This window comes from Citrus clementina, unplaced genomic scaffold (genome assembly GCF_000493195.1).
Source record: "Citrus clementina cultivar Clemenules unplaced genomic scaffold, Citrus_clementina_v1.0 scaffold_2, whole genome shotgun sequence".
NCBI classification, from domain to species: domain Eukaryota; kingdom Viridiplantae; phylum Streptophyta; class Magnoliopsida; order Sapindales; family Rutaceae; genus Citrus; species Citrus x clementina.
Window position 1 is genome coordinate 32212033 of NW_006262688.1, and position 23012 is coordinate 32235044.

General features: G+C 35.2%; 4 protein-coding genes across 4 annotated transcripts; all 4 read right to left on the minus strand.

The window, feature by feature from the left end:
• Positions 1–1094: 1094 nt before the first annotated feature.
• Positions 1095–3439, minus strand: LOC18052473 (CRIB domain-containing protein RIC10). The gene is made up of 5 exons (XM_006449017.2): positions 3262–3439; positions 2803–2953; positions 2585–2682; positions 2359–2437; positions 1095–1625 (listed from the first exon to the last, which is right to left on the minus strand). The coding sequence occupies exons 1-5, from the start codon at positions 3379–3381 to the stop codon at positions 1414–1416; spliced, it is 660 nt and encodes a 219-aa protein (XP_006449080.2). The 5' UTR covers positions 3382–3439; the 3' UTR covers positions 1095–1413.
• A 2588-nt stretch (positions 3440–6027) lies between these two features.
• On the minus strand, positions 6028–8219 carry LOC18052474 (pectinesterase). The gene is made up of 2 exons (XM_006449018.2): positions 7056–8219; positions 6028–6819 (listed from the first exon to the last, which is right to left on the minus strand). The coding sequence occupies exons 1-2, from the start codon at positions 8032–8034 to the stop codon at positions 6128–6130; spliced, it is 1671 nt and encodes a 556-aa protein (XP_006449081.1). The 5' UTR covers positions 8035–8219; the 3' UTR covers positions 6028–6127.
• A 3474-nt stretch (positions 8220–11693) lies between these two features.
• On the minus strand, positions 11694–16835 carry LOC18052475 (cysteine-rich receptor-like protein kinase 10). The gene is made up of 7 exons (XM_024190970.1): positions 16718–16835; positions 13639–14298; positions 13330–13556; positions 13042–13252; positions 12485–12722; positions 12149–12299; positions 11694–12015 (listed from the first exon to the last, which is right to left on the minus strand). The coding sequence occupies exons 1-7, from the start codon at positions 16833–16835 to the stop codon at positions 11710–11712; spliced, it is 1911 nt and encodes a 636-aa protein (XP_024046738.1). The 3' UTR covers positions 11694–11709.
• A 3249-nt stretch (positions 16836–20084) lies between these two features.
• On the minus strand, positions 20085–22895 carry LOC18052477 (cysteine-rich receptor-like protein kinase 10). Its single transcript, XM_006449021.2, has 6 exons — positions 21992–22895; positions 21683–21909; positions 21395–21605; positions 20838–21075; positions 20559–20709; positions 20085–20391 (listed from the first exon to the last, which is right to left on the minus strand). The coding sequence occupies exons 1-6, from the start codon at positions 22893–22895 to the stop codon at positions 20086–20088; spliced, it is 2037 nt and encodes a 678-aa protein (XP_006449084.2). The 3' UTR covers position 20085.
• Between the last annotated feature and the right edge of the window lie 117 nt (positions 22896–23012).

Here is a 23012-nt window from a genome sequence, read left to right on the forward strand (position 1 = left end):
AAAAGTAAAATCTACAGAATAATGAGTAATGCTATTTGAACCATAAGTTATTTCAAATGATGTGACGTTTCAAAAATTAATAAACAATTCTATTCAAAATCTCAAGTCCTCAAAAATAATAAGTTGACATGTGAAATGTCATTTACCGAACAAATAACAAATGCTTGTAAGTTTCAAATTTTTTATTATATCATCTTACCATCCACATAATGAACGTCAAATTACCTGAAATGAAAATTATGCATAATTTTTGGGGTAAATAATAATACACAAATGATTTTTGAGATGATATACTACAAATGACTTTTAAGATTCACCACAAGGAGATCTTTTAAAAACTATGTGAATTTTAAGCACCATATGTAGTTCTTCTTTATCATGTGCATAATTGTTAAGAATTCCCCTCGAATCAAAGATCATATTTCTTGATTAATCTTAAAATGAAGCTAACAATGGAACAGTTTATAATGTGGTCTGGTCAAGCCTACAACAGCAGGATAAAGTGATCTCAGGCTTCACTATTTCACCGAAGAAAGAGTAATAATTAGACACCAAGTTACAGAGGATAAGTGGCATCAAAATCACCCAGCTGTCACCGAGAAATCACAAGTTACAGGCTGCTAAAAACCCTCTCCAAGTTGCAGCTTAAGAACTCAGCATCTTGAACACGTGGCAGCATGTTAACACCCATTTTAACTGAATTTTGGACAGCGATCGGACTACAGCATATTCATAGATTAAAACACCCATTTTAACTGAATTTTGGACAGCGATCGGACTACAGCATATTCATAGATTAAGATAAACTTCTAAAACTATTTGTAGGGTCTGCACCAGATGATGTATCTGTTCTAGCAACTAAAGTAGAGCTGATAATGCTACCTTATAAAAAACAAGGAAAGAAAATTTCGAGAATTTCATCAGACAACATAGAACCCAAGATGTTGCTCCAGATATGCGATTCGAGAGACGCTAGTATATGTTCAAGAATTTGAAACTGCAAATTATATAGAATCTGCACATTCTAGAATTACAAATAAATTTTGAAGGCTGTCAACAATCATTCTAAATCAGCAATAATTCATAACCGCTGAACACACATTTCCTGGTGTTCTTGTTCAATTCAACAAATTGAATTAGCAAAACTTTCCACCAGCACAACAATCCACATTTCTGGAAGAACAAAAAGTTGCATCTACCTAAATTAGCGTCACTTTGAAACATTGTATCATTCTTTTCCTCCTTGACATCTGCTTGCTTTCCCCAATTTTTCACTTCCTCATCTAAATTTACACAAGTTTTATTCATAATTCAACATCTTATGTACTGAAGGGGGCCTCTTGTGGTTCCTGCTATGCACATTGGTAATTCACTAGATTTCCGTGACGAAAACCTTAAAATCTTACACCAATTCTACATTTGTATGTTTGATTTTTCCATTTCACTGTATGTAGCCTTCGTCTTTGCTGCTCGTGAGGATCTTGAGGATGAAGATGAAGACTTGGGCGAGTTATTTGATGACTTCTTTTTCCGTTTTTGTTTCTTTGGAATTTTTGGAAGATCTGTAGGCAGAATGTCTTTAAACAACTCTGATGCAGGCTGTTGTCCCATTTGTTGTTCGAAATCTGCTAGAACAAAGCAAAAGACTGTCAATATACCACAAAAGAATGAAGTGGACGCTGCTATATTGTCCTCTTTTTATTAGACTTGTTAGCGGCAATCACTAAAACATCCCACCAAGGGTTTCAAAAATTATGGATTCCTTGTCCAGTTCAGAATAAGGACATTTTTTTTAACCACTAAAATGGATGCCATGTTAAGATAAAAAGGATTTAATTCACGCAAACCTTGCATCACTTGGCAATCTGATTATAATTTGATTTAATATGGGTGAAATTTCAATTGATACGCTCAACAACACTCTCAATCACATTCTCCCACACATATTTCTTGAATGGACCACCAAAGATGTCTATAGTTAAAGTCCATAAGCCTCATAGATTCCCTCTTGTGATATTAAAATGTTGTCTCGTGACAGAACAGCCAAACTCTGCCTGTTCTTGGAGAAAAGAATCTTTAGTTCTTTATTCTACATTGCCGGTATAGCTTCATCAAACTATACGAAGACAATAATACAACACCCTCGCTCTCTAACCCATGAAGAAAGTCCCCATTCACGTGGTATCAGACAATTGTTTATGCAAACATAATTAAGATTTGTTTTCAAACCGGCCCTTGGCGTTATCTACCCTATTCATCATCTCATATAGACAACTTCATATGCATAACATATATGTTCCATCAGCTGTGATACTTCATAAAGAAAGAGAGGGAGGGAGAGCAAAACCAAGAACATGCCTTGGGAGGACCATGGGGAGGAATCCACTGGGTTGCCAATCGAAGATGTGAAATCAGGGGCTGCCTTAAATTCATTCATCTGCAATTAGCAGCATTACCAGCCCGAACAAACAATTGATTAAACAACACAAGATCAATTTATGCATAAATGGACATCTGGAGACACATCTATTATATACAAACTAACACACATATTGAAACAAAAATCTGGACTACAAATACATACCCAACTGGGTGCAGAACCAGATTGGCCGTCCCAGCCAATGTGTGCCACGTGTTTGACATCTGTTGGATACCCAATTTCCATCTCTCTCTCCTTCACAACTGCAACAAATATTGACAATTTCGCACGCTAATCAGTCCAAAACAACCAGTCACAATTTGTAGATTAACAGAGTACAGACACAGAGGCAGGCGCTAGGCTTAATTAATTGGTTTGCTTACCAAAGATTTGAGAGATGTATTTGAAACTTTTGTAAATGCCTTTCATTTTGGTCGCCATGCGGGGAGTCCGAATCACAACGCGATGGAGAAAGAAAGAAGCAAAGGCCAAGAAAACAGCAACGAAAATGTACAGAGATGGATCTTGTTTTGCCTGATACAACGTACAAGAGAGAAATAAGACAACTTTGTGCTTGGATGGTATTTTTCACCATCAATGATAACTGGGGGGAAAAAAAAAAGACAAAAGATTTCCTGCGTGTCATATAAGGCTAGTTACACGTGATTCAGGAAATTATTTTACCCGTGAAACAAGATTGGTATCTTTATCTACTCTGGATTAAAAATAAAAACAAAATATATATCGCATTAATGAGAAAAAGATATTTATCCAAAATTCGTTGATCATAATTATGCATGAGAAACCATATGCTGTAGCGTTAAAAGTATTTACACCCGGACCTGGTGATGGTACAAAGATTCAAGCGAGAAGCAACTTCTCTTCCAGCTTATCCCAGCACTACTTTTGCATGGCTCTTTTATCCATCTCTCTTCAACCAAACTTGATGAACAATTTGACATGCAAATCCTTTTTTCTTTTTTTCTTTTTTTTTCCCCTTTTAGCAGAATAAATGATAACCCATTGAAGCTAAAATGGGATAAAGCAAAAAAAAAAAATGGATAAAAGAAAGTGATGAGAAATATGGAGTGATGAATAATGTAATATCTGTCAAGCTTAATAGATTAGAAAAAAGAATAATTGGAGCCAAAAACAAAAAGAGAGTGGGGAGCCATGAAATGGAAATATGAGAGGCTCCCAAACCCAAAGCAGGGGCAATGAGAGAGAAGACAAGGCAATAGACATTATATTGTAATTTTAGCTGTTGACCTGTCGTTGTTACTGATGATGTCGTTGGCTCGGCAAATTGTGACAAAATATGTACACTTTTGAGAGCGAGTAAAGCGCGGGGTTCTGGCCTTTTTATGTGTAATTATCGTTAACGCTTAGGGGCTCCTCTCTAAATAAAAATTCAATCTTTCACTTAAAAAGCGGTAAAAATTTTAAAAATCAGATGAGAGAGAAAAAGGAAATCGAAGAGCGTTATTATGCTAATTATGTTTTTGCAGTAGCTACCTGTGATTAATAAATTATTCCTCGAAGCTTGTTTTTATCCCTTAATTGTGTCTGCTCTTGTAATAATTTTTTTTTTAAGTTTTAACTTAATGATATTAGTACTAAGAATTTACATTTTCATTTTATTCTGTTGGGAGTTGGACATAGAATTTTTAAATATTCAATTTAAAAAGATTGGTTCATTGTATAATGGGTAGAGAGATCTATTCTAAGCACAAATCTAAGTAATTCTCTCTTATTAGTTAATATAAGACACAATTTAACACTGTTTATCGTAATATATTTGGATTACCTTAGAAAAGAACAAAATTTTATAGAATGTCACATAATTTAAAATGAAAATTATGAAATAAAATTTAGATTATGCAATATTACTCAAAACTTTTAGGCAATTCATTGTTCACAATATATTACATTTCATAAATTAAAAATTAAAAATTCTCTATTGCACGTTAGATATTTTATTAATAATAAGAAATCTTTTTTATATTAAATCCTTGAACGGTGAGAGTTAAAAAGTATGTTTTTTACGATCGATGTCTTAAACTGTTTTCGATCCTACATCATTTTATTAATATATGAGTTAGAAAGTATTAAGTTACTCATTGGATTATGATTATTGATACTTAACTTTTTAGCCTTATTATTTATATTTTCTGAGTATAATTTGTTTTTATTTATGTACTCTCTTTCTCATGTAAATATTTAATATATGTGCTTTAAATAGGCTACATCAAACAAGTTACGTCAGGCATATGATACTACTATCTGTAGACTTGTAATGTAATAATAAGAAAATAATAAATCTGATGTTATTTTATTTTAATTCACTGAGTTTGGCTTTGTAGAGATTATGGTTAAATATTAATTTTTTTTAATGGAAACCATGGTCAAATAAAGTTAATTCTTATCACTTGTATGAAAAATGCAATATTAATTGTATAGATAATAAATTTTATGATGGTTAACAATATTTGTTAGTGCAACTTGTTAAGCCATCAGTTTTTTGGTTACTTGGCCAGCGTTAATTTATTGTTTTGCAGGTTGTCCCGTTAATTCTAACATTTTGTTGGCAATTTTAGAAAGTCCTTTAATACCTTTTTAACAATGACAAAAAAAAAAATTAAAACATTTTTTAAGTCAAAACCCAGAAGACAAGTCAGCAAGTTGTTCATTTTATTTGATCAAATAACAGAAAGTATCTTCATATCTAACTGTCAGACATTGTATAGTTGCCATTTTGTCTTCAATCATTTCGTGCCATCCACATGCATGATCATATCTCTGATTATTTCTGATCAGATGATATGAATTAGTAATATTTGTATTTAATTAATTTAGTTCCTTCGGTTAAAAAATCCTTTCAAAACTAATTCATATGCTTCTCACTTCTCAGGCAAGTCTCAAAATATGCTTTTAGATTTTTGTTTGTTGGAGCCACGTCCTTGGGCAGCTGTTTCTTGGAATGAAACACAAAATTATTATTTTTTTTAATTTCTAGCAACAACCAAATTCAGAATTGTGCTGATCTCATTGAGACATTTTAGGATTTCGTAGCCCACTGAACTTTGGATTGCATAGCATTATTATTCGGAAGTTGCAAATGATTAAAATGCAAGGCAACATAGTTATTTGATAGAGATGTCATTGCTGAAGAATGAAAAGAGATTTTTTTTTTTTTTCCAACTCGAAGAAAGTCAATGGTGTGCTGTTTGATATTAAAATATTAAATAAAGCAAATTTTGATCAGCTGTAATCGTTAGACAAAATAGAGAGACTTAATAGGACATCCAATCCAAAAAGTTAGATTTCAACTTACATTACACATTTGGATGTCGTTGCTATGAAGGGGAAAAAAAATGGTTCCAATGTGAATCAGCAGTTTCATGGGACACCGCATGATTAAGTTTAGACATGTATATAACTGTGGACAAGCTAATTAATTGTCCAATCCATGAATTTAATTTCACTAGCAAGTTAATGCTTCTATTTTCACCATTTAGTAATCTTAGCTGAATTGAAGAAAATGATAAACAAGTACCTAAAAAATTGGATAGAACGTAACATAAGCATTATTGCATTAACCTAAAACATTTATGAAACTAGTACAGCACGTTACTCGGATTCATTCATTATTCAACTGATAGAAAGCAGTGGCAAATACAAGCTTAAAAGGTATATGCTGAGCTGACATCACAGCCCCTCAGTATAAGCAACTCCAGTTGATTTCAACCACGACCCTCCTCCGATAAGCTCAGCTACTGTAAATTTTTTTGCTTCTCCTGGGTCTGTAATAACGTGATAGCCAGGCCATTTCACTCTTTTGCTAGTCCCAGCACCTGGCCCTCTATTCAGATACTCCCCATAATACAGTGTCTTCAATGCAAAATCTCCACTCCATTCTGACCATCCAGCTGGATCGATATGACCCCCGATGTGTGACTGCATTACAACTGTTCTCGAGTATTCTTTCCAAGGCCGGCCCAAGTACGAACGGATCGAGCCCTTTACGGGCTCCAGATCTGAGCTTGCTATGACTTCACATTTTTGGATCGACGTCCCTGTGTTTTGATTTGGGTCAGTCCGTCCTTGGGCCGTGACCATGTTGGATTGCTTGCTCATGGGCTTTCTGGCCGCGATTTTGCAGTTCTGTAAGACAACCGCTGCATTGCCAAATATGAAATCAACCGTGCCAGTGATGTAGCAATCTCTGTAGAATTGGCGATTCGTGTGGGCGTAGAGCGTGTCTTGGTAGGCGTCAATGCGGCAGCGGTTGATGACCGACTGATCAGCGCTGACCCGTAGTGCCACGGCTTGATGTTTCTCTGGCCCGGCTGTGTTTTGGATCCACAAATCTTGGGCTATAAATCCATCACCACCAACAGCTGCATTTTTACGCATATATCATAAATTAAATTTCTACTATAGCTTTAGATTAAAATGGCTCTGGAGGTCACAATTAGTGATCTCCCTTGAAATTCTATAGCTGTTCATAGCACTCATGATAAGAAATATGTCTCTATTTCTTTTAAGTCACGCGGATCCGCTAGTTAAGCCTAGCTAATTTACGTGATGAAAGAAATTAATTAAAACACAGGATCTTTAATTACTACGTAAGTACCTATCGTTGCTGATTTGAAGGTTGTAGATCCGTCAACGACGTTAAGGCTGCCGGTGATGATGGTCAAATCCATGCCATCACCAACAATCATAAGATTTTTCTTTTTCTTGCCCACCTCGACATTTTCTTTGTACGTTCCTTTCTTCACATAAATAACGTACCTTGTCTTGCTGTTGTCCGGTGCTGATGCCACGGCCTCTTTCACAGTCTTATAGTTTCCACTTCCATCCTTAGCCACCACAACGTTGGCCTTAGCTGCTTCAGCCTGAGAAGGCCGTAAAAGCAACCGGTCCCTGCTTGTCACCCACGACGGAAATTGAATTTCTTTTCTCAAGTAATATTGCTGGATGACGTTGGTGTTGTATGGGGAAATTGCCACTAAAATGGCTAGAGAATTTGCAGCTCTTGCCATCAACTCAACGAGCCTTGGCTCCATCAACTTCGTAGCTGAGCCATCTAGGCCGTCCAAGCACGTGACGTGGTTAGTAAGAACGCCACTTAGCCATGCATGCGCATCTTCGTTGGAACTGGTCCTCCTTTTTTTAAGAGCCGCCATGGAATCTGTAATTCTATCGACGGATAACTCCAACAACTCCACACAATCAGTCAAAGCCGCTTGTCCTCTAGGGCTGTTGATCCGATGCTTGACGTGATTGGCCACCTCGATAGTTTCTTGTATGTATGATGTGGACTTGTTTAAGAAGATAAGTAACAGATCAACCTCGTTCATTTTTGTGGTTGCATTAATTGAGGTTGTTTCTGAAACCATGGCCATGCACGATGACTGGTCCCGGGCGTTAGCACAAATTTGATGCAGTGACCAATGATTATTTGAGTTGATAGCTTTGATACAGTGTATGGCAACAAATGTAGCCGAGCACATCACGGAAACCACGGAAAGAATTAGAAGGAGAATTTTACGTTTAGAGGCTTTTGGCGTGTGTAACTTTAGCAGCAGAGGCCGGTCGATTGTAGCCATGATTATTGTGAAGTGTTGCTCTCTGATCAGTGCTACCTATGTATTTTGCTCCGGCGCTCTTTTTTTTTTGTTTAAACCACCCGATTTCCGGCGACCGCATTGGGCCCCGACTAATTCGGATTCGGGGTGTAGTCACAGTTAAGGCTCTTTACCCCTCCCAAATGATGTGTTTAGTGGGGATCGAACCCGAGAGCTCTTCCCACTTACCCAGCCTGCGTTGACAACTGAGCCACAACCGTTTGGTCCGGCGCTCTTTAAATAGACTGGCAATGTGGCTTTTGTCAACTATGAAATTGAAGATAATGTGCCATGATGGTTGCTTTAGCTGTGCTGACTTATTATACAGCACGCAGCCACTGGAATACGCTAATGGAAATAATAATTGCCACTGACGGCCATTTCAAACAAATGGCAGTATTTTCAGTGTCAGGGGGACATTTTGAGCTAAAAAGTGATGATACACGACATCTCAATATTTTTATTTCAAATGAAGTGGTATGTGACTTGTCACATGTTGAATAATTGATAAATTTTTAATTATTTTTAAATGAAATGATGGAATTTTGAGATGAATTTTTGAGATTTGTAGTACTGCTCTTTGTCAAACTGGCCATGTGTATTCAAATTAAATTTAAAATATGGAACAAGTCTTCCGGGATGAGGGAACAAACAAAGTAGGTTTGACACTATATTGTCTGATTGGAAAATCGTAATTACACCGAAGGGTAAACTGAACTAGTCCGCCACTTGTTCCAAAAAAGAAAAAAAGAAAAAAAATCATTTTTTAATTTTTTTTTAATTTCTTTCCACTTGGTTGAATCGGGGTCCGTTGAGTGAGTATATCAGCACTCTTTATGATTACATCTTTAAATGAAAAGTAATGCCTACAATATTATTTAATTATCATGAATTATCTGGTATTAGCATAATCTGTGCTTAATTAATTTAAATATACAAAAGGGGTTTCATAAGTCATAATCCTGGGTCTCCTTTTTGATTTGGGACTAAAGTGAGGCATATGTTGTAATTTAAAAATAATAATAATAAAGGTTGTTATATAATGATGCATGGTACTTTCATATATAATGTCAGGGTAAAATTATGATACCACAGTGATATCATATCACAAGTAGATCCAGCCCACAGTAGTCTCCATAATTAGATTAAATAGCTGGATCCAGTTGTAATATGGTACTACTATAATATTATAACTGGACCTATAATGTCATATTATTTATGAATTCAGTTATAGTGTAACTATGATACCACATCACAGTTGTTTTCATCCGTTAAATAAGTGTAGTGTGGTACCACATTTACACTATAATTAAGTCTATTATTTATGAATCCGCTATGGTACAACACAGTTGCTTTCAGCTCCGACCACCGCACATTGTCTTTTGGCCCTGGTGCAACAAAAAAGAGAAAAACGCACTAACTCATGACCTGTCAGTCACTTGATACAATGATTGTACTAAATTCAACTCGAATATCAAGGTTGACGTAATCTGAACAGCCATTTGACGCCAAAAATAAAGTAATGGCTAGATTATATCATTGATAAAATATGAATAGTTTTGTGGGACCTGGGAAGAGATTCAATTTTTATCATTGATAAAATATGGAGTTTTTTTGTTTTGTTTTACTATTATTTATTGGAGTAGAATCTTCAGCGAATTTCCGGACCTCATTCATTGCCGTTGTAAATAATGTTAAAAATTGATCCAACTGGTTATACAGTGCTGATCAAGATTGGCTTGACTGATATTGTAATAGCTGTAGAGCGTGGAAGTGCAATGTAATATTAAAAAATAAATCCTTTATAAAAATACTAAAAATAGATTGCAATTGCATCCATCACAATCGTAGAACCAAGGCCGACTGCTGATCCCAATAGATATTGTAATATCAGTTGAATTTTAACGTAAAATTTCAAACATGAACAGCAGTCGTCGATGTTGTACTGATCAAGATTGGCATTGATCTAGGCAATTCGTCGTGTAATATTGAAAAATAGAATGCACATTATTGGGGTGCTTGTTAGGATGGATCCTGACGGAGATTGCAATGGCAATTAATAGAATTGTAATAAATACTGAAAAAGGGACAACAGACGAAAAATACTATCGAATCCACGTGAAAATAAAAACATATGAACGCTATCTGTCGAGATTAAGATTAAAATAGAAGCCGGGTTAACGTGTTTTTGAAAATGAAGACTTGGTGAATCCACAACAGTTAAAGCTAACATCAAAACTGTTTTTGATAAGACTAGAAAATGATCAAAACCGTGCAGTAAAAATTGACACGACAAAAATGGCGGGCTATGCATACGCTTTTTGTGTTTTTGACCACGGAGACATGATGTTGCTGTGGTAATAAAAGTCCCCAATTCCCGATCCTTTGCATGCTTTTCTTTTCTCCCTAAAATGTGAAAACGTCTCCTGGTGAGGAATTCTTTTAGTGAAAGCGGAGACAAATCCGGGGACTGCGAAATACGATGTAAGGCAGATCCATTATTTAAAAAGGCTTAAATACATTAACCATCTACATGTTTAATCTTGAAATAACGACCACATATGACATGATTGCTGACGATCAGTCCCTCCTTAGTTCCACGGCATTGTCTAATTAAGGGAAGTAAGTTTATTTGATTTCTCAAAGACTTCACGGAATTACAAATAATAAAACTGCAAACTTTTATATAAAATTTTGTTATAAAAAACTAACACAGTATGTTTAAAATAATTGAATTAAATATTTTTTGGCCCACACAATTTATTTTTACGATAAAATCTCTTCATAATCATAATATTTGGACCAAATTATTATTTTTATTTATTATTTATTATGAGAAAGTTATAACTTGATAGAGTTGTGGTTATAAAAATTATTGAAAAAATGTAAAGTTATCTGAAAAGCTAAATGTTTGCATTCTCTCTAATGCTTTTATCTTAATATAACTACTATAAATATTATACAATTTTTTGGTAACAACTTTGAAGAATAAATTGTTATCCCTAACAACTTTAGAAAAATACTTGATGATGTCTTGAACCTTTTATATAACATAATATATGAGTGTGTGTTTTGCAATGTATGAATAACAATTCTTATGTGAAAGCAAGTTTCTAAAAATATGATTTTGAAAAACTATAACTTATTTCAAAACCTAAATTGGGATCATAATTTTTTAATGACAATATAGAGGTTATTCCGATATAAAATATTACTATAGAAAGATTTTATTATATTATTTTATATTTTTATCCAACTAATAAAATTATGCTATGTCAATTTCTCCATGTACATTATGTCAAGTATTGTAATGATGAATTGCATAACATTATTAGCCCAATTATTTTTTAACAAGCAGAGGCAAAGCTAAAGGTGGCCTAACGCAGGTTGGTGAAAAAAAAAAAAGTTAACTACAAACTTACCTCTATAGTATAAAAAAAAAAAGCTAAACCTAATTCGTTTAGGATTAAGTAAATAATATATTCATCCAAATTTCTAAAGTTTCTCTTTCATTATATTTAAACATTAGTAAGCGAATAAAAAAAGGCATGTGGAGAAGAAACACGGAGGATGCAGAGAAATACAAAAGGAGAGAGAGCTGTTTCTTCATTCATTTTTTAAATTCCTAACAGTTTGACTTGTATTATATCTATTTTATCAGCGAGGTGACATAGTTGAAAGAGTAATTGCATTAACAGAACAATGGTCTTCAGAATGTGATACGAATTGACCAGAAACGACCCGGCTGAGAGAAAATGCCGGTTGGGTTGGTTTCGGAAGTGTCAGGATGTCACTTGCTAACATAACAGCCACAGAAGACATAGTAGGTCTGTCTATCGGATCTTCCTGAACGCACAACAATCCAATATGAATATATTTCAATAATTCAGCCTGATCGCATGACTGTTTTACTACTGAATCCATCGACTCTGCTGCATGTCCTTCACACCATAGTTTCCATATCTGAAATTGATGTAAACAAAGATGATATGAGGATGAGAGGGTATCAATCATATGATATGAGAGTAAGAGAGTATCAACCGTTGGCAGTTATTTATTTTTCCAGAAAAAAAGAAAGAAAGAGAAAATTACATACATAAGCAAGGAGACTTGGCCCATGTTCTGAGTGATAAAATCCACTGCTCTTTTTCCCACTGATAATCTCCAGCAGGACAACTCCAAAACTGAAAACATCTGATTTCACTGAAAATATCCCTTCCATAGCGTACTCCGGGGCCATGTATCCACTGTTTTGAAAATAAAATAATAATGATGTCATAATAAATGCCTTAGAGAAAAACTAGTGGCATATATTACGACCCTAGTTTAAAGTCATAATTAGCTAAAACCATACACAATACAATATGGGTTGGCTATGTTAAAGCCTTGAAAACAAAGAAATCACACACAGAAAGGAATGGAGTGTACTTACTATGTTCCAACGACTCTATTGGTATTAGCTTCACTTTGGTTTCCACCAAATATTCTCGCCATTCCAAAATCAGATATCTTTGGGTTCATCTCATGGTCGAGTAAAATATTACTAGTTTTCAGATCCCGATGAATAATTTTGAGTCGAGAATCCTCATGTAAATATAAAAGACCTCGTGCAATTCCCTTAATGATGCTTATGCGTCTTTTCCAGTCCAATTGTAAATTTCTCATTGAATCTAACAATTAGTTGGAAAAATTAAACATTTAGCATGATTAGAAGAATGCCTTGTGGCTTAACGAGAAAAGTAAAACAAACGGAGGAAAAAGAAAGACGCGGTACAGTTGTTGTTATGCTAGTAGTTAATTACGTTCCACAAGCAGAGCAAACAGCACCACTTCCGACTTGGAAGGCCTAGTACAAACCAGAATAAAGCTGAAATATCCCACATTATGCTTCTACTTATACAACTTAAAAATCAGCAATCACCAAGCAATAAATGAAATGCAACTTCTCATGTGTACATTAGCTAATATTAGAAAGGGTCAGTGACAAACCAAAGAGGAAAACATCTAGGCTTTTATTAGGCATATACTCATAGATGAGCAGCGATTCGTTTTCCTCCAAGCAGCATCCCAAGAGCCTCACGAGATTTCTGTGTTGCAATTTGGCAATAACTGTCACTTCATTCTTGAACTCTTGTAAGCCCTGGCCAGATGTTCTTGAGAGCCTCTTCACTGCAATTTCCTTGCCATCCCCTAATACACCCTGCAATTAAATTTTCTTTTCATATGCATGGATTAATGTTGCGATTTATAGCTGCATTGGCATCACTTCATAGTTACCTTGTAGACGGGGCCGAATCCACCTTCTCCAAGCTTATTTTCTTGAGAGAAATCCTGAGTAGCCTTGACTATGTCGATGAGATCCAATGGAAACAGAGGAAACGCTTGAGATTCCTCCTGCTTCTCTCCATGTAGAAGAACATCAAATGAGTAGTCGTTGCTAATTCTGCCATCTCCTGCCCCTAGATTAAGCAATTGAAACTTTTGATGACTCTTTGCTTTCTCTTCTGCAAGACAAATGAATTAACTTTACTTTCTAATTGAAAAAGAAAGGGAGGCGGGTGGAGTTGAAACTGCAGGAGCCGTTACCTCGGACTCTTTTATTTCTTCTCCTGATTATACACCAAAGAAAAGAAGTAGACAGCAAAAATACTATGATTGCTGATGCAGCTTCCGCAATCGTAATCCATCTTTTACGAGTTTTGTTAGGTGCAGTGGCGGTAACTGTTGGGGTGTCGACGAGGAAACGGTACAGCTCGTACCTTATAGAACAACTAGGGCAGAAAATTCTAGCCCCAAGCTTTCCCTTGCTGCAGGTTGGAATTTGAGCGACAGCCGAGTTCAGGCAAACAGTGCAGTCCGATTTTGACAAATCTGGTATGCAATGCGCAGTAGTTTGAAGTGTATCAAAGCTAGAGATATTAACCGTTTGGGCTGCGTTCTTGGAATCACTTGAGGTTGCATTTCGAATTACATCATTGAACGTCTGATTCAAAATCTGAGTAAACTTATCAGGTTCTTTGGTGTAGCTTTCGTTTTGCACGCACAAGAATGGAGATGTCTCCAGAGTAGTGGCGAAAAAATTGTTAGAATATCGGACCATACAAATGTCATACCAAATGGTTGCTTCCTTGGTGCCGTTACAGGATTCCACTAGGATATCGATTGCATCAAATATGCAATTTTGGCAGACCTGGTGAGAAACGTCAAATCGACAAAGAAAAAGACCGTAAACTTTGTCAGGATTATCTTGTTGGGGAAAAATCAGGTTTTTAAAATTTTTATAAAACCTTTTAAGGACCGCTCTCAAATAATATATAGGAATACGTAATTCAGAAATCGTACCTTGAAAATCTGAGTTGGCTTTTTCCGCTAAAGTGATTTAGGCTCCTAGATCACGATCCACCACCACCACTCCTGTTAGATCACGATCCGTCACCACCACGCTTGTTAGATCACGAACTGTCTCCAATGATCTTCCAGGTTATGACTCAGGTTCGATCTGCACTTGACGTGTGGGCGCCTTTATCACTACCAAAGCAACTAGCACGAGAAAATTTTTCTCTCAACAATAGAGAGAAAAATCTTATTCTCTGATCTGTATAAAGTGGCTTCCCTCTCTTTCTTTAGGGAAAAATAAGCCTTATATATCTCCCTTTAGTGAAAACCCTAGGCTCCAAATAATGCCCTAAATAAAACTTACGTTTATTTACTTTTTCAATAGGGGACCCACCTTGTAAAATAACATAAGGCCCCTTATACAAAAGCTAATTAAATGGAACCTCCCACTAAATGATATATTTAGGCTTTTGACCAAAATCGCTAGTTATCTTACTTATTAGTCCAGTAGTGGTGCAGTCAATTAAATGAGCTAACCCGGGGATCATTTGGGAACATACAATAGTGGCTACAATAATTAGGCCTGTAATTAAACTAGCCCAATTATTTAATTCCAAATCTACTCCACTAAAAGATTGGAACTGACTTCCATAATTGTATGCTCGAATAATAATTCGTCCCAAGCCACATTGATTTCTTTACTGCACAATCCTTTGTACCACATCGTTAATTAAATTGATATCTCAACTGTCCAATCAATTTAATAACATCTTATTCCTTGATCCTTACTGGTTTTCTCTAATGATCATTTTCAACATACTAAATATGTTGACACACTCTGGCCAGAGAATTCTATGATCAAGTGCCGAAAACCCATCAAGAGATGTGTTGTACAAATTCTATATTGTTAATCCTTAATTCCAATACTCATAATTGCTCCCACCAAGATACCGGGTAATCTTGACCACAAGAATGTGTCGTGCCCATTGGTAACTCAAATGGAATAACAATTACAATCATGAAATCATAATTAACTCAAGATTAAGATTACAGTAAAATCAACGCCTATGAGATTTAATAAGTCCGACAGTTATTACAAAGTTAATTAAATCTCATATGTGATCATGTTCAATGTAGTCGTACTACATTAATAAATTCATACATGATTAAGACAAATCATTCAATGAATTTATTACAGTCTATACCTAAATAAAGTGCCCAACTTTATTTATCAACTGCGAACTAAATTTATTTAATCATAAGATAACTTGTATTTATGTCTTCTGTGAATCCACATGGTGATCACATAAATACATATAATATGATTAAATGGACTTTAATACAAATATTAATGCAATTAAGATATTTGAATAAAATACCTCATTTATTTTATTAATCAGAAAAATTATTTATTACAATTAAATAAACACATATGCTTTTAAAGAGCATATTTTCCCAACATATCTCCCACGCTTGCATTGCGGTAGAGTGAGTTGCCACCTTCTTCGTGAAGCTTCCGGTTGAAGAGTTTACTGAGATTGTATACGTAGATGATGGAAGCAGTATTATTAGTGCCGCGTGGGCAGAATTTGTACTGATAGTCCGCGGGGTTGGCGACTTCAGCTTCAGCGTCCCATGAGCTCCGTAACATAAGCATAGCTAAGCAAAGAAAGGAAACAAGGTGAAGCAACCGAATTATGATCGGCATATTTATTAGTTATTCAATATATAAAGCAGATTTACTGGAAAAGCAAAGCCTTAGCCAACATTATATATCGATCGATGTCTAGCAAACCAGTGTAGACTATTGATTAAATTAATTAATTCCCTGTAAATTTCCAGGCATTTTCACATTGGAGGTTGTAGTCATATTCTCTAAGTTGAAAGTCCACGCAAATTCAAACGTGTTTATTGAGTGAGCACTGTGAGCGACTAGACTTTTATTATAAAGAAAAAGCAGAAATTTTGAAATTTTGCAAATCTTGTATGATTTGAAATTTTGAAACATCCCTGTAAAATTGAACAGAAAAACATCAATTTAATCTAATAAGTAGCTAGGTTTAATCGAATAAATGTCACTTTTAATAACTTTTGTAAATATATGCTGCTGTTTCGGTTTTAATACGATAATAAATGCAGTAACCATTTTCCCAATTAAATATTACTTGACAATCACAACCATCTCTTACTAAATTTGTGCTTCTCATAATCTTCCAAGACCAGGACGTTCAGATGGTTATTGACTATTGCAGCAAATGCTAATTTTCTTTCACAAAAATTAGCATATGCACCTTGTTCAAATCTGAGAAACAGCCTCGAGGGAAAGTACCACGTGTGGCACGTTCATTCTTGATGTTAATAGAAACCGCGTCAAGAATATCCGATTTGCCTCTGCGGAACCCCACGCGGTGAAAATCTGTGAAACCCCACGAATATTCACTTCTCATTCCTTTATTAGAACACGTGAGCCTTTTTTTTTAATGATTTATTGACACGACCGGCCCCAGCCTATATATCAATCTGAGGCGGATCATGCGGTTTAATAACTAAAATTCACGTTACAAACTTAATACAAGAATATATAAAAATAATTTTTACTATAAACACATAACAACCTCTGTACCTCATACGAAAATATGTATTCAAAGTTTGTATAGTTCTTATCTCACTATACATACTTATATTACAAATATATACATAAAAAACATAGGCAACATAAACATACACAAAATGCAAATCATTTAGCAATGTATCTCGTGGCTCAATCTCAATTAACTAAAATTGATCTACACGAAATCCTGTAGAATTTTGGGAGAAAAAAGATAAATAGGAAAAAAATGAGATTGTGGCTAGTGAGTGGATATAGTATACATATATAAAAATAAAGTAGCCACACCAAGTTGTATTTGATTTAGAACACACGAGTCACAGTAACCTGATTAACTAAAGATTCAAGCCATCAAAATCTGGGATGGAAAAATCTGTGATGCCACACTCTCACACACAAGAAAACTGCAAAAGTCCCAACAAGAAAGACTCAACTACAAATATTAGTATTAATCTTTCAAATACGGACCTTATAGTAAATACAAGCAGGTGACCTGATCAATCCAATTTCCCAGACAGAAAGGGATTGAAGTAAAATTTCTCATGACCAGAAATATTGTATTCATCACCATCATCTAATGTTTGGTTAGAGTTCACAAATATCTGTATGTCAAAACCATTGCATCTAAGACACCATGTAGGTATCAAGGACAACGTAATTTCAAAAGTAGATTGAGTAACCTAGAACAAGCAAACATGTGTGTTCATAGGAAAAAATTTCATCCAAAACAATCAAGGCTGAGGGACACATTGTCGGTCCAGAAAAATATTACGAACCCCTGCCAATACTGAAACCCCCCCCCCCCCGAACCACACCAAAAAAAAATGCATGATATGGAAACAACAGAAATCTCTAAGACTTTAGTCGCAATCCAGTCATAGATAATCTCAGCCAAGTTCCTTAACCTCCTCAAGATTTAGCAATGTCTTCTACTTCTAGCTCAATGGCCGAACTTGGGATAGCAATAGTAGAAGATCACAAGTATAAGCTAAGCATAAAAGTGTGGAAACGGAATTACCAGAATTTTGAAAGATTATCATGGTCAGGTATTAAAAATCTATAGGTGTAGAAGTTAAACAAGACAGCCGAAGCAGAAGTTATAATGGAAAATCATATGCTCAAAATGTGAAAAAAATATATATATATCCTGACTACATTCAATTCTTTATCTGAATTCCAGCTGGAAGGCCAGAAACCATGAACTCCATATCCAGTCTTCCAATTATCCAGGTAAATGGCCTTATTCTCTGCCCAAAAGGAAATTAACAACGAGACAATTATACATAACCCATCTCTGTGTTGACACACTCTTTACCCTAACAAGAACATGCGTCATCAGAGCCAATAAAATCCCCACAATAGTTAATCTTGGAATAACGACCACATATGACATGATTGCTTACGATCAGTCCCTCCATAGTTCCATGGCTTTGTTTGACTTAAGGAAATTAATTTAATTAAGGGAAGTAAGTTTATTTGTTTTTTCAAGACTCACGGAATTAAAAATAATAAAACTACGAATTTTTATATAAATTTTGTTATACAAAACTAACATTGTATATTTAAAATAGTTGAATTAAATATCTTTTAGCTTACACGATTTGTTTTTACAATAAAATCTCTTTATAATCACAATATTTGGACCAAATTATTTTCTTATTTTTTATTTATTATGAGAAGGTTATAACTTGATAGAGTTGTGATTATAAATTTTTTTTGAAAATATGTAAAGTCATCTAAAACGTCTAAGTATTTGCATTCTCTTCAATGTTTTTCTTTTAATGTAACTACTATAAATATTATTTAATGATTTGATAACAACTTTAAATAATAAAACATTATCCCTATCAACTTTAGAAAAATACTTTATGATGTCTTAAACCTTTGATATATGTGTGTGTGTTTTGCAATATACAAATAACTATTATTATGTGAAAGCAAGTTTCTAAAAATATGATTTAGAAAACCTAAAACTTATTTCAATACCTAAATTGGGATCATAATTTTTTTATGACAATATAAAAGTTATTCCGATATAAAATATTACTATAGAAAGATTTTATTATATTATTTTATATTTCTAACCAACTAATAAATTTATGCTAAAATCAATTTCCCTACGTGCATTATGTCAAGTATTATAATGATGAATTGCAAACATTATTAGCCCAATTAGTTTTTAACAAGCAGAGGCAAAGCTAAAGGTGGCCTAACCCAGGTTGGTAAAAAAAAAAAAAAAAAAAAAAAGAGTTAACTACAAACTTACCTCTATGGTAAAAAAAAATTAAAAGAAATAGGTAAAGCTGTTTCGTTTAGTATTAAGTAAATAATATATTTATCCAAGTTCTAAGGGCATGTTTGGTTGACAGGAGAGGAGGTGGGAAAGGAAGTGAATTTAAAATCTTGAATAATTTCTTTTGTTTGGTTGGCATAAACTAATAGGAATTTAATTTCAACAGAAATTTAATATCTGGTATAATAAGGAATTCGAATTCTTCTTTGAAATGTAGGAATTCTAATTCCTTGACTTAAAAATAATTGAATTGTCCTTTGTAACCTTAAAACATTTCCAAATTTTCAATTTTGCCCTTAGTTTAAAATTTAGAAGATCAAACCCTAAAATCACTTTATCTCTCGATTTCTCTCTATCTAGCAGCCCCCTCTATGATTTTCATCCATTTTCCCAGCCACTGCCATCGATTCAAATCAGTTGCTGCCGTCGATTCAAATCAGTTGCTGCCATGGATTCATCTTAAAATAAGAAGAACAAGACGAAAACCGATGTAAATTTTTATGATTTTATAGATTTATTAAGTTGTTTTAATGTTAATTTTTTTGATTTGTTGAGTTTATGATTCTGTTTGGTTGCTGAGAAAATTATGGCTAATTTATTTTTGTTTTGTGTGTTTATTGAACTAGACTTGATTATTTTCTCTTTCATTATATTTAAACATTAGTAAGTGAATAAAAAAATGCATATGGAGCATGAATTAAACAAATAAAGAGAGAAGAAACATAGAGGATGCAGAGAATTACGAAACGAGAGAGAGCTATTTATTCATTTATTTTTTCCACTCCGAACAGTTTTATCAGCGAGGTGACATAGTTGAAAGAGTAATCGCATTAACAGAGCAATGGTCTTCAGAATGTGATACGAATTGACCAGAAGCGACTCGGCTGACGGAAAATGCCGGTTGGGTTGGTTTCGGAAGTGTCAAGATGTCACTTCCTAACATAACAGCCACAGAAGACATAGTAGGTCTGTCTATTGGATCTTCCTGAACGCACAACAATCCAATATGAATATATTTCAATAATTCAGCCTGATCGCATGACTGTTTTACTACTGAATCCATCAACTCTGCTGCATGTCCTTCACACCATAGTTTCCATATCTGAAATTGATGTAAACAAAGATGATATGAGGGTGAGAGGGTATCAATCATATGATATGAGGGTGAGAGGGTATCAATCATATGATATGAGAGTAAGAGAATATCAACCATTGGCAGTTATTTATTTTTCCAGAAAGAAAGAAAGAAAGAAAGAGAAAATTACATACATAAGCAAGGAGACTTGGACCATGTTCTAAATGAAAAAATCCACTGCTCTTTTTCCCACTGATAATCTCCAGCAGAACAACTCCAAAACTGAAAACATCTGATTTCACTGAAAATATCCCTTCCATAGCGTACTCCGGGGCCATGTATCCACTGTTTTGAAAATAAAACAATAATGATATCATAATTAGCTAAAACCATACACAATACAATATGGGTTGGCTATGTTAAAGCCTTGAAAACAAAGAAATCATACACAGAAAGGAATGGAATGTACTTACTATGTTCCAACGACTCTATTGGTATTAGCTTCACTTTGGTTTCCACCAAAAATTCTCGCCATTCCAAAATCAGATATCTTTGGGTTCATCTCATGGTCGAGTAAAACATTACTAGCTTTGAGATCCCGATGAATTATTTTGAGTCGAGAATCCTCATGTAAATACAAAAGACCTCGTGCAATTCCCTTAATGATGTTTATGCGTCTTTTCCAATCCAATTGTAAACTTCTCATTGAATCTAACAATTAGTTGGAAAAATTAAACATTTAGCATGATTAGAAGAATGCCTTGTGGCTTAACGAGAAAAGTAAAACAAACGGAGGAAAAAGAAAGACGCGGTACAGTTGTTGTTATGCTAGTAGTTAATTACGTTCCACAAGCAGAGCAAACAGCACCACTTCCGACTTGGAAGGCCTAGTACAAACCAGAATAAAGCTGAAATATCCCACATTATGCTTCTACTTATACAACTTAAAAATCAGCAATCACCAAGCAATAAATGAAATGCAACTTCTCATGTGTACATTAGCTAATATTAGAAAGGGTCAGTGACAAACCAAAGAGGAAAACATCTAGGCTTTTATTAGGCATATACTCATAGATGAGCAGCGATTCGTTTTCCTCCAAGCAGCATCCCAAGAGCCTCACGAGATTTCTGTGTTGCAATTTGGCAATAACTGTCACTTCATTCTTGAACTCTTGTAAGCCCTGGCCAGATGTTCTTGAGAGCCTCTTCACTGCAATTTCCTTGCCATCCCCTAATACACCCTGCAATTAAATTTTCTTTTCATATGCATGGATTAATGTTGCGATTTATAGCTGCATTGGCATCACTTCATAGTTACCTTGTAGACGGGGCCGAATCCACCTTCTCCAAGCTTATTTTCTTGAGAGAAATCCTGAGTAGCCTTGACTATGTCGATGAGATCCAATGGAAACAGAGGAAACGCTTGAGATTCCTCCTGCTTCTCTCCATGTAGAAGAACATCAAATGAGTAGTCGTTGCTAATTCTGCCATCTCCTGCCCCTAGATTAAGCAATTGAAACTTTTGATGACTCTTTGCTTTCTCTTCTGCAAGACAAATGAATTAACTTTACTTTCTAATTGAAAAAGAAAGGGAGGCGGGTGGAGTTGAAACTGCAGGAGCCGTTACCTCGGACTCTTTTATTTCTTCTCCTGATTATACACCAAAGAAAAGAAGTAGACAGCAAAAATACTATGATTGCTGATGCAGCTTCCGCAATCGTAATCCATCTTTTACGAGTTTTGTTAGGTGCAGTGACGGTAACTGTTGGGGTGTCGACGAGGAAACGGTACAGCTCGTACCTTATAGAACAACTTGGGCAGAAAATTCTAGCCCCAAGCTTTCCCTTGCTGCAGGTTGGAATTTGAGCGACAGCCGAGTTCAGGCAAACATTGCAGTCCGATTTTGACAAATCTGGTATGCAATGCACAGTAGTTTGAAGTGTATCAAAGCTAGAGATATTAATCGTTTGGGCTGCGTACTTGGAATCGCTAGAGGCTGCATTTCGAATTTCATCATTGAACGTCTGATTCAAAATCTGAGCAAGCTTATCAGGTTCGGTGGTGTAGTTTTCGTTTTTCACGCACAAGAATGGAGATGTATCCAGAGTAGTGGCGAAAAATTTGTTAGAATATCGGACCATACAAATGTCATACCAAATGGTTGCTTCCTTGGTGCCGTTACAGGATTCCACTAGGATATCGATTGCATCAAATATGCAATTTTGGCAGACCTGGTGAGAAACGTCAAATCGACAAAGAAAAAGACCGTAAACTTTGTCGGGATTATCTCCCACGCTTGCATTGCGGTAGAGTGAGTTGCCACCTTCTTCGTGAAGCTTCCGGTTGAAGAGTTTACTGAGATTGTATATGTAGATGATGGAAGCAGTATTATTAGTGCCGCGTGGGCAGAATTTGTACTGATAGTCCACGGGGTTGGTGGCTTCAGCTTCAGCGTCCCATGAACTTCGTAACATAAGCATAGCTAAGCAAAGAAAGGAAACAAGGTGAAGCAACCGAATTATGATCCGCATATTTGTTAGTTAATCAATATAGCACATTTACTGGAAAAGCAACACTTAGCCACGACTATATATCGATCGATGTCAAGCAAGCCAGTGTAGACTATTGATTAAATTTATTAGTTACCA

Bases quoted from the DNA above. Each gene is read 5' to 3' on its own strand.
- LOC18052473 (XM_006449017.2), bottom strand. From the start codon at position 3,381: ATGTCAAATTGTTCATCAAGTTTGGTTGAAGAGAGATGGATAAAAGAG. The intron at 2,438-2,584 runs GTATGTATTTGT...TGCTAATTGCAG, and splicing joins CTGGTTCTGCACCCAGTTGG to ATGAATGAATTTAAGGCAGC. The intron at 1,626-2,358 runs GCATGTTCTTGG...TTGTTCTAGCAG, and splicing joins CTCCCCATGGTCCTCCCAAG to ATTTCGAACAACAAATGGGA.
- LOC18052474 (XM_006449018.2), bottom strand. From the start codon at position 8,034: ATGGCTACAATCGACCGGCCTCTGCTGCTAAAGTTACACACGCCAAAA. The intron at 6,820-7,055 runs GTACTTACGTAG...GTAAAAATGCAG, and splicing joins CTTCAAATCAGCAACGATAG to CTGTTGGTGGTGATGGATTT.
- LOC18052475 (XM_024190970.1), bottom strand. From the start codon at position 16,835: ATGAGAAGTGAATATTCGTGGGGTTTCACAGATTTTCACCGCGTGGGG. The intron at 13,557-13,638 runs GTAACGGCTCCT...TTTGTCTTGCAG, and splicing joins AAGAAATAAAAGAGTCCGAG to AAGAGAAAGCAAAGAGTCAT. The intron at 12,723-13,041 runs GTTTGTCACTGA...ACTAATTGTTAG, and splicing joins CCTAGATGTTTTCCTCTTTG to ATTCAATGAGAAATTTACAA.
- LOC18052477 (XM_006449021.2), bottom strand. From the start codon at position 22,895: ATGCGGATCATAATTCGGTTGCTTCACCTTGTTTCCTTTCTTTGCTTA. The intron at 21,606-21,682 runs GTAACTATGAAG...ATTTAATTGCAG, and splicing joins GATTCGGCCCCGTCTACAAG to GGTGTATTAGGGGATGGCAA. The intron at 20,392-20,558 runs GTATGTAATTTT...CATCAATTTCAG, and splicing joins GTCCAAGTCTCCTTGCTTAT to ATATGGAAACTATGGTGTGA.